We start from the raw sequence: 10,908 nt of genomic DNA, 5'->3' as shown, positions 1-10,908 counted from the left end.
TTGTCTTCCCTACCAGAGAGTTGGAACGCTACAGTGTCCCAGCTGAGTAGCTCGTCGGGAAAGAAAAAGTTAAAGTTCGGCGACGTTCGTGATTTGGTTCTCAGTGAGGAGATCCGACGGTGAGAGACTGGTGAAGCTACAACCTCTTCAGTATTACATAGAAGAGATCTAATTATGTGTGATTAAGGAGAAGCCTACAACCCACATTAAATTACCTATTCTGTTGTCAATTCTAATTATAATGTAATATCGTTTGTATCCGTGATCGTATCCTCCGATTCTCAAAATCCGATCCGTATCGTTTCCGATAAGTGCGGATATCGGTTAAGGTTTTTATTCTTACCGAGAATGATCCGTATCCGTATCCCTGTATCCGTTTTATAAAAAGCGGATATGGATATGGTAAGTGCGATATCCGAGCCCGTATCCGCTCCGATAACACCCCTATCCCACGGGCAAGGAGGGGAGAGATGAGATCTACTATTAGAGGGAGAGAATACAACTAGGGTTTACAATCACTCTATCTAAACCCTCACACAATTATCTCTCTCTCACAAAAGAAAACAAAAGACTGCACAAAAGCCTCTGTAGCCGCACAAACAAAACCTCCGTGTCTTTTCACCAAGCCAAGCAGCAAAGCCCTCTGCAACTTTTCCTCTTTGCACCGTACTTGCACTTGTACCGAAAAAAACAATCACAGCCGGAAAAAGAGAGCTCTCCCTACACTTTCGTACCTGCAGCCTGCACTTTTCCCTTTGCCCTTGATTTTTCCCCTCGGTTTGCACCAAAGAAACCCTAGGACAATCCAAAGCTATATATGTTAGTTGGGGTGGATACCAACCTCCGGCGGAGGAGCTCCGACGAGCTCCAGGATGAGCGCAGGCGAAGATGGAGGCGGGCTCGAGCCCTGGCGAACGAACGCACCCCTCGAGCGAACGCACCCCTCGAGCGAACGCACCCCTCGGGCGAACGCAACCCTCAGCGAACGCACCCCTCGCGTCGAGCTGAATGCTCGCGTGGCTGGCGACAGCTGTCGCCAGCCTGTCTCGTTCGGCTATAAAAACCCCCTTTGTGCCCTAGGGTTTCGGTGTGCAGAACTCCCCCTTTTCCCTCTGGCGGCAGCAGCGAAACCCCCCCTCAGAGCGAGGCTTCTCTCCTCTGATCTCTCTCTCTCGCGTGGCTTTCTTCAGCGGCGGCGTCGGACCCAAATCGCAGCAGCGATTTTTTGTCATTTAACTCCAGCTCTCAATTGTTTGAGGGGAGTTTAAGAAAAGGATTAAGGAGAGAGAGAGTATAAAAGAGGGGTTTTATATTGTGGGGTTATTATTTAATCTCAAGTGAGATTTGAAAGGGATTATTCTCTTTAATATTAACACTGTAGCTACAGTGTTCAATTTGAGAAATCCCAGTTTAGGGATTTGCTCTTGACTTGTAATTTCTTGTTTGAGATTAATAAGAAATTATCTGTGTGGCTCCCGAGGACGTAGGCAGTTGCCGAACCTCGTTAAATCTTGGTGTACTTTTTCTATACTGCGTTTCTGTTGCATTAGGGGTTTCAGCGTTAAATTCCCAACAGTTAGCATATATTCTTGGGAAAATTTCCATGACAACTAACATAAGGTACTAACCTGCAAATTTTTTTACAACTTAAGATATTAAAGCGTTGTTTTTTACAACTTAAGGTATTTAAGTGTAAACGTGGCGAAGCAATAAGGTATCTAAGTGCCCTTTAGGGCCTGTTTGTTTGCTTAAAAGTAGCAAAGAAATAACTGAAGTAGAGGAAGTTTCTCCTACTTCAAACAAAAAATTATGCTTGTTTCTCCGAAAAGAGTATTTCAACTACTTCCATAAATGCAGATGTGGCGTCTAGGTGACACTCCTACTTCCTAATTTTTTTTAGCTCCCTTGAAAGCTCAGAAGTAGAGGGGAAGTGGATAAAAAGTAGGGTCCACTTAAATTAGAGATTTACCAAGGGCAGATGATCTTAAATAATATATCCAATTTCTATCCAAACAAACAAATAAATAAAAGAAGATGACGAAGTATTATTTCCGCTACTTCTAAAAATATATGAAACAAACAAAATAAGTATTACTCCCGCTACTTTCTACTTCATAATTGAGAAAATTACATCTTTGATCCACTTCTTACTTCTAATAGTTGCGTCCATCCAAACGGGCCCTTAGCCGAAACGAGAAGACTTAATTCTCATATTGTGCTCTTTTGCTACGATCAGTATGAGTTCCTTCCTGAAATCACCCAGGCATGGGGCTAACCGAATCTCGTGTCCCTTAGGTTTGTGCCAGACGCCAACCCATGTCCTTCCTTCTTCCGTCCTTAGAACCTAAATAGAATATAGGACCACCACAGATTTTCCCCACATGCTATCCTCCACATTGTATGGCTCCCCTCCCTCAGAAATCACTAAGGAGACGACCCCAGCAAACTGCCAGAGAGAGAGACGAGCTCGGTGTCAGGAACGGGACCCGACAAATTCTACCAAAGTAGTCCAGCAATCAAAAACTTCCAGCAATTAATAAGGACCTAAACTTTAACTGAAAAGGACCCAAAATTCAGTACCTCATGTTTGATGTTTCTTTATGTGATAGCACGACGACGAAAGAGCATATGAAGCATCTTTCCCGAACTGGATACTGAGCACGCAAACAATCCTTGCGCAAAGAACAAAAAAAAAAAAAAATTTACCTGTGAATATTCTGCTGCGTACTTACTTAACAAACTTGTTTGAGTCATCATCTTTCTCAATCCAGAAGTTTGTGCTCCCAAGTGGCAACCTTAAATTCAAATGTGAGTAACAATCCATTAAAAAAGACAACCAGCATCTAAATTTTTTTTAAAGATGTTCAATAATGCATGTTTACTTAGCCAATTTGCTGATTACGTAACATTTGCCAGCGTCTGAAATATTAAATAACACTAACATGTTAGCGGTTAAACAACTGCAAACGGATTCATGAATAGATCAACAGTAATAAGATAAATTGGCTTCAGAGTTTTTAAATAAAAAGATCATTATTATATGATTCAGATCCTTAAGACGAAGATTCCTTGTCTTTCTTTCACCCTGCTCTGGCCTCAAGTGTTTGTAGTGTAGCGCCTTCTACCCTTTCTCGGTACAGCAAATCTCCAAAAGCAACAAAATATTCATTCCCTAGATGCTAACGGAATGAGATTATTAAGCATGGTAATTTAGCCTTAATAGGACGAGGTCTTAGGTCACTGCTACCAATGAAATGAAACGATACCACGAACTTGTGTTTTTATCTTGAAGGCTTGAGCCCTTATAAATAGTTGGTTTCGTTCTCATCGAAAAGAGAAGAGAGAGAGCCTAGGAAAGCAGGGATAGGAAGATGGCCTCTGGTTCTATTTTTCGGCTGGTCTCGCCAGCTAAAATCACCAGAAGCTCTGTTCTCCATCAGTTTGTAGAGGATAAGAAGAAGAAGAAGAGTTGGAGTAAAAGCAAACGAGAATGGAGCTGCGTTCCCGTTTACTCGAATGGTTACACTGTTTCATCGAGTTTTGTCGCAAGCCCCTGGAGGTCTTCTGAAGAGATCGTCTCCGAAGTGGTACTCAAGCAAGCTTCTTTAGTTCAAGAACAGAGAAAGAAGGGAGTCGGAGAGGAGGAGGCTGCAGCTCCGATGAGTAGGAATCTGTTGGATGAGGCCTACGAAAGGTGCGGAGAGGTCTGCGCAGAGTATGCCAAGACCTTTTATTTGGGTAACTTCCCCATACCGATCTCGCTCTTATGTGTAGATTTTAGACTCAGTTTATCGTTGGCTTTCTTTTCACAAGGTAATCTTTTGGCAACACAGTACTTCTGCTAGCCTTCTTATGGCTATAAAGGAACAGTACGTATTCAATAACAACAATAACAAACATCTTCGTCCCAAAATTTTGGGGTTGCATAGAGGAAGGAAATTTTGCTTTCTTCCTCCTACTATGACTAAATCTTTAAATATGGATTAAGAGGGAGATAATTTACTGTTTTCAACAGATTTTCAGTGTTTAAGTACAAACAATAATCGTAGAGTGCGGTCAATTTAGAATTTTAATAACTGCCTTGTTTACTATTGCCCATACGTGGCAATGTATTTTCTATGAGTGGCCACTTAAATACCCGAAACAGCAAGAGTTTAAGCCAGACTCCCCCCACACTTGATTGATTTATAACAGGAAGAAGATTTAGTATAACACTACGAGTATGTTTCTGGTCCTGAATCTGAATTGCAGAAGCCATTTATTCTTAGGAAGTAGCAGATACTCATCAGGAGAGAAATTTAGCATCGAAAACTGTTCCTTTCATATGCATGCATGAGTTTTGCCAGGCGACAGTTTCATTGGTTATCTTTATCTTCTACGTTCTGCAGGAACATTGCTCATGACTCCTGAGAGGCGAAGAGCTGTTTGGGCAATTTACGGTATGTCCGGCTATTTCTTTAAAGGGGTGTGGTTTTTCTATAGACGCAACTATCTACAGCGTTCTCAATCATAACCGTTAAACAATTCATCATAAGCAAAACATATCGGCAGGGTGAAAATGAAATACAAGCACCAATCTGTTCAGAAATTCTTTCAGTAGCCGAAAACAATAGAGCTCAATTCAAAGTATGAGTTATTGATAATTTGTAGCTGTATGTAGCATGCATAAATACATAAACTGCGAAACTGGCAACAGAACTGGAAGCTTGTTAAAATGAACTCAAACTCTGGGCTCCTGTTCTTTTTGGTTCTCTCACGAATTTTTTGTAGTTCAGGGTTAGCAACTGTTTCTACAATGTATTTGACTTCAAAATCTAAGCTACGGATCAGTATTGCAACCTAACACTTGAAGCTCTCTTATGGAAGGAATATGAGACTTACTAAGAAAGTTAAAGAAAGGATAATGATTTTATATTCCAGTTGCACTCTCCGACTAAGCAAGTCCGAACTAATTGAATATTTCCTCTCATCTGTACGTTTTAGGATTCAGTTGCGTTATGAACAGGATCAAGTCCATATGAGTTTTAACTAGAAAGGGTTATGGTATGACAATCAATCATGGTAGTAATTTTCAACCACTAAGTACAAAGACGTTATCTTTTGCTTGGCCTTGGCCTCACTATTTGATACTAATAAAACAACCAACCAACTAGGGTATCAGTATCTCCTTTTTTATTTATGATATATCTAAAATAGATAAGAGATATTCGATGATTTCTTATTGGATTTTTCACTGCTATCCTCCAAAGCTTCGGAATGTTTAAATTCAACCCCTGAATCTTCATATATTTATTGAGTAATTTACCCTCGAATTTATGGTCAGACCCAAACTATATCCTCCATAGTTGTTAGAAATATGCTGCAATATTTCTTTATTTTCTTATTTACAGTATTTGCACCCAAGGAGAATTTCTCCTTGTAGTTTCTTTCCCATGGTTTTCCTCCAAGTACAATCATTTCTGTTACTCAATAAATATATTGGTTATTCTATAGCATAAGTGCACAATACTCACATATGTTTGTCAATATACAGTGTGGTGCAGGCGAACTGATGAGCTTGTAGATGGACCTAATGCTTCGCAAATAACTCCGATTGCTCTACATCGGTGGGAGAAGAGGCTTGATGATTTATATGAAGGACGTCCATATGATATGTATGATGCTGCTCTATCAGACACTGTCTTAAGATTCCCCATTGACATTCAGGTAATACCAAAGAAGAAACCTAGACAGCACAAAAGTATAATCGGTAATTGATATTTGCATATCAATATATAATATATAAGAAATCAATTTGATGCATTCATAAATGAAATTGCAATAAGTAACGTGTCTTAACTAGAATACTTTCCCCTCTTTTATACAGCCCTTCAGGGACATGATTGAAGGAATGAGACTAGATCTTAAAAAATCAAGATACAAGACTTTTGATGAGCTCTACCTATATTGCTATTATGTAGCGGGCACAGTGGGGCTAATGAGTGTTCCTGTAATGGGCATTTCCCCGGATTCAAAGGCCTCAACAGAGAGCGTCTATAATTCTTCTTTGGCTCTTGGTATTGCTAATCAGCTGACAAACATACTAAGGGATGTAGGGGAAGAGTAAGTTCAAACCATATCATTCTATTCTACAGAAACTCAATAGTTTCCATTTATTTATGCAATAAAAATCTTATATTCTTTTCCAATTCAAGGAACCAGTGATCTCTACAACCTCTTGTGCACATATTACTTTTGCCTTTGTCGTTATACTCATTTTTCAAAAATTCTTTTAATCAATACGGACATGTTATATCAAATATTTCAGATTGTCACATTTTTTTGTGGCAAAGTAGTTTTTTTCGAGTGTTACAATGCTCTTTAAATTAAAAAAAAGGTTGCCTGATCAGATTAAAATTTCTAAGAAAGTAAATATCCAACTAATCAATACATTGGTATCTTTTTGCTAGAAAATGAAAAGCATATATAACCAATTATTCTGCAGGAAAGTAAAATGGCATAATTACAGATCTAGGAGTTTTCAAAATAGCAGGTTAAATAGTTGCATCCCTTCTAGACTTCTAGTATTGATCTTCATGTTTTTTTTTAAATTATATGCAGTGCCCAAAGGGGCAGAATATACCTGCCACTGGACGAGCTGGCGCTAGCTGGTCTATCAGAGAGAGACATATTTCAAGGAAAAGTGACTGATAAATGGAGAACTTTCATGAAGGGTCAGATCAAGCGCGCAAGATTGTTCTTTGATGAGGCTGAAAAGGGCATTGCAGAGCTAAATTCAGCTAGTAGATGGCCGGTATGAAATAATATTTACTCGCCTAGTTCTTATATAGATAAGGAGTTCTATAGACGCTGCTGGGGGAATACAATACAAAGCTCATGCTTCATATAGAAAGACTCACCTTCTTTTTCAAATTTCCCTAAACATGAACGTTAGCCTTTTCTGAAAATGTGACCTCTCCTATCGGCTATCACAAGCAAGTACTACACCAAACATCAAAGATCCTTCTTCATACTTCAGTTGACTATTTCGGAATGTAAACAAACATATATCAGAAATGAAATTGGCGTGAACCTTACGATAAAATTAGGAAAACTTGTGGACATTTTCATGGCTTTCACATAATGCTTCCTAATGAACTTGCTACTTGATATATTACTCTATGACCATTGGGTTTTCATTTTACAGGTTTTGGCGTCCTTGCTTCTTTATCGGCAGATCTTAGATGCTATAGAAGCAAATGATTATAACAACTTCACAAAACGTGCCTATGTAGGAAAGGCAAAGAAACTGGTTTCACTGCCAGTGGCATATGCCAGATCACTGAGTGGACCTCCAAAGATAGCTGGCATGGCAAGGATATGATTATATTCTTCTTCTCCTGTTTCTTCGACCCTTTGTATATATCTAATGAATCTCCAGGGTTCTCATTCATTTTATCTTAGAAAATAGCTTAAATAGGCATTTCAACTTCAACGTTAGTTGTGCCTTTAAATGCTGTTTCTCATGTGATTAAATAGATGCATTTATTTTCCTCTTGTTAGATAAGTTCATCTAATCAATGGGGCCTTATTTTTGAGAAATTGCATAATTCACCTTTTTATTTTATTTTTTGAGTATTTTCTGTACAAACTTTTCTTTTTGTGTTATTTGTAGATAAACTCATTCCCTTAGCGAGTACCCAGAAGTTGGTTAAAACTGAATTAGTAACAAACCTGGATATACAAGGAAAAAAACAATCTGTCAAGTAACATGGAGAGGTGCTCCTTGACTTGGCGTCAAGATGGATTAGTAGCAGAGATTTTTCTACATATTGCAAAAATTAAAGGAACCATGATCTTACTCATTAAATCTTTTTTATTATTTTGATGTACGTGAACTCCTAGCTATATCATAATGTCTCACCTAAATAATCTGGAAACACGAGATTGTGTCAGAAAATGTACAAACGAAGAGTTGAATGCATAACTCCCAAAAATTATGCATTACTTGTGCTAGAAAGTAGAAACCTGTGAAATGCAATGGTGTTATATTCTATCATTTGGTAATTGAATACAAGAACTCAAGTCACCTACAGACAGATACCATGCTCAAAGCCTGAAACTGAATATGGACTTAAGATCTGCTCTTATCTTGAATGCAAAGAGGGTTGATAAAATCCATGCCCAAAATAATCTACAGTGGTATTCTCAATATCATATTTTGACTTCAGGGTCTTATCTAATTAATCAGAATATAAATATCTAACCTGCACTTCTGTAGGATCTTATACCTGGCTATATGTAAGTTAATCTGTTTGTAGGAGCAAAAAATGGCTTGCAATTAGGTTGTATGTGCAAACTGATCAAATTGTACGTCAACTGGACATCCTGAGTCTTGAACTTCAAAGAGTTTTTTGTTTTTTAACAGAAAGTTGGTCTCTATTCAGTGGGTGCTCACTAAACATGTAGAAACAAGTGAATGAAGAATAAAAGCTTTAAGTGCTCAATAAATGAATAAGAAAATGATCTTGGAATTTATAAATTAAAGACATGTTGAATCATCAAAGATTTATAGATTGTTACCTGTGCCTTGGTATCTGGAGAAGCAAGTTGGTTTTTCAGAATTTGTTGCCTATGCTTTGGTGTCCAGAGAAGCAAGTTGATTGGATTCCTTATTTGGAACTAGTCCTTCTTTCCATGAAGTGAAAGCAACAGATTCAGGTTACTTCTGCACATAAACCTCCAAAAACATGAGATATATAACTAGGACATTGATATTCACTAGGTATGTCATGGACAGTACAGCTTCTTTTTCGCTTCTTTCCAGCGAAAATGTTACATCACGCTCCACTTATTGATCCTGATATTCACACCAAGGCAGTCAAATTTTGATTCAGCAAGGCTGTCATTCTCGAAGGACATAACTGGAAGAGAGACCTGTTCTACTTAATTAAATACGCAAGAGGTACCTTAAGATATACTAGATATTCCCTGGAACCAAATTGCATCCGCATGTCGCGTCTATCAATAAAACCTCTTCGAGCTGTTGTTGGGTAGTTTTGCTGATAATAATTGAATATGAAGTAGAAAAAAAATAGTAGGTGGCAATAGTAGTTTGTGGCAGTAGAGCCAATGCAAAATGGGCTCAATGCGAGCAGTCGGTTTAGATCTTGATGGTAAGTTCCAAGCTACATTAGCTTTTCTCTACGTTTAGTTTTCTCCTGAATTTTCCCCCACAAGGAGAAGAATAAAAATCTGTCTGACATAGAAGACTTAACATGGTCAATTTGCTTCCTTGCTGCAATTGAAATCATTACACCAGCAATTAACAGTAGAGCCTCGCAAAAAGACTTAAAGCTTACGCAGCTTCCGGGAATCCTTCCAGACCTTCACCAGTAAGTCTTTAACGAGAGAAGAAAAAACAGCAAGAAATTCTGGCAATCTGTACATAAGGAATCGTGGATCAGAATATATATATGAATGAACTCCAAACTTGAAGAAAGACACCAGTTCCTTATAACATGAAGAGAACAAGTATATTATATATTGAATGAGAAACTTTTCCACTGCCTTCAATTAGACAAGCTTATATATTGTAATACAATCAATACAATAACGTAATGGTCTGTTACAGAAATTATGCACAGTGAAACTCAAACTTGTATTTAAAGACCAGATAGTAAATTGTTGCTCTAATATAACAAAACAAGAGAGGATGCAAATTTCCACTTTGAGTAAAGCCACTTAGTCAATGGTACCCTCTTGGAGGAGCAACAATGATAAGAACTCTACTAGATTCCTCCAACAATAATGCATTCAACACACACCAGCACCTGGTAGCATGCAATAATCATTTAACCATCTTTCTCAGGAAGAATGTGATTTAGCATTTGGTTTCCATCCTCGTTGGCGAGCCCTCATTTCCCAAGTTGCAGAGAGTTTTTTCTGCTCTAGCATATGTCAGCCTCTGCTCTTTCCCTTTGCTTCTTCACTAGGTATTCATATGAGCTGCACTTATCAGCCTCCTTTTGATACTGAGATGCCAACTTCTTGGCCTCAAGCAATGTCACATCAGCACGCCGTTGGGCTTCTGCAGCCTCTGCTTCCTTTAACTTCAGTTCTTCAGCAAGAAGATCTGTGAAGTTCTTCTCCATATCTTCGCTCACCTCTGGGTCACGCTTTGCACAATCTACAAGAAAACAATACCATGAATATTTGTATGATGCAGATAAAAGAAATTTAAAAATCTGTTTAATACAATGGCCAATCAACCTTCATCCTTTTTGAGATAAAAGTTTCTAACATATGCATGAACTACAGCAAATAAAAAGTTTCAGTTTATCTTCATCCTTTTTGAGATAAAAGTTTCTAACATATGCATGAACTACAGCAAATAAAAAGTTTCAGTTTACAATTGAGAATCCAACTTCCAATGTTTCTAACATATGCATGAACTACAGCAAATAAAAAGTTTCAGTTTACAATTGAGAATCCAACTTCCAATCTGGGAAGAAGTAACTTATCCTACCAGGATTATAGATTTTCAAACAATCAGCCAGAGCAAACCTTTGCTTTTACTAGCTGTTTGCATATGTTCCAAGTACATCTGATGCTGCTGTTTTATGCTGAAGTCCAAGAATTAAATGAAAAGAATTTTTTGATGATTGGTTCTGAGATGTGAACCACATAATTTTCAGATGCTACCAGACTTGGCTGCCTGTCTAATAAAATTTTGCCCTGATTCAAATATGACATAGAGATAATAAACCTTACTGTTATGCAAATCTTCAACAATCTCCCAGCAAGGTACTCTTTGTTCTCCTTCAGGTATACAACAAATACTGAAGCCCGTATAAAGTTGTTCAGAATTCTGATCCATGGTACGCAATTCACATATGAAGTATTTTTCTGTTTAAGTAGAACATATAA

General features: G+C 38.1%; 1 protein-coding gene, 2 long non-coding RNA genes and 1 pseudogene across 3 annotated transcripts; 1 reads left to right on the top strand and 3 right to left on the bottom strand.

Moving 5' to 3' along the window:
* LOC109833104 lies at positions 2,057-5,575 on the bottom strand. The gene is made up of 3 exons (XR_002245092.1): positions 5,514-5,575; positions 2,581-2,795; positions 2,057-2,446 (listed from the first exon to the last, which is right to left on the bottom strand). It is a non-coding gene; the product is annotated as an uncharacterized LOC109833104 (long non-coding RNA).
* Positions 3,251-7,606, top strand: LOC109833102 (phytoene synthase 2, chloroplastic-like). The gene is made up of 6 exons (XM_020400651.1): positions 3,251-3,738; positions 4,389-4,439; positions 5,534-5,706; positions 5,867-6,102; positions 6,601-6,793; positions 7,187-7,606. The coding sequence occupies exons 1-6, from the start codon at positions 3,372-3,374 to the stop codon at positions 7,361-7,363; spliced, it is 1,197 nt and encodes a 398-aa protein (XP_020256240.1). The 5' UTR covers positions 3,251-3,371; the 3' UTR covers positions 7,364-7,606.
* Positions 5,596-9,408, bottom strand: LOC109833103. Its single transcript, XR_002245091.1, has 3 exons — positions 8,949-9,408; positions 8,563-8,839; positions 5,596-5,725 (listed from the first exon to the last, which is right to left on the bottom strand). It is a non-coding gene; the product is annotated as an uncharacterized LOC109833103 (long non-coding RNA).
* The window catches only part of LOC109833101, a 3,093-nt pseudogene continuing 1,703 nt past the window's right edge, over positions 9,519-10,908 (bottom strand).

Source organism: Asparagus officinalis, chromosome 3, assembly GCF_001876935.1.
Source record: "Asparagus officinalis chromosome 3, Aspof.V1, whole genome shotgun sequence".
In the NCBI taxonomy this organism is placed as follows: Eukaryota; Viridiplantae; Streptophyta; class Magnoliopsida; order Asparagales; family Asparagaceae; genus Asparagus; species Asparagus officinalis.
Note: the sequence above shows the minus strand (reverse complement) of the source record. Positions and strands in the feature narration are given on the sequence as shown.

What these genes read in the sequence shown, in the direction of transcription:
- LOC109833102 (XM_020400651.1), top strand. Translation starts at nt 3,372, where the DNA reads ATGGCCTCTGGTTCTATTTTTCGGCTGGTCTCGCCAGCTAAAATCACC. An exon ending in AGCTGTTTGGGCAATTTACG is followed by an intron (nt 4,440 to 5,533) that starts GTATGTCCGGCT and finishes GTCAATATACAG; the next exon opens with TGTGGTGCAGGCGAACTGAT. An exon ending in CTAAGGGATGTAGGGGAAGA is followed by an intron (nt 6,103 to 6,600) that starts GTAAGTTCAAAC and finishes AATTATATGCAG; the next exon opens with TGCCCAAAGGGGCAGAATAT.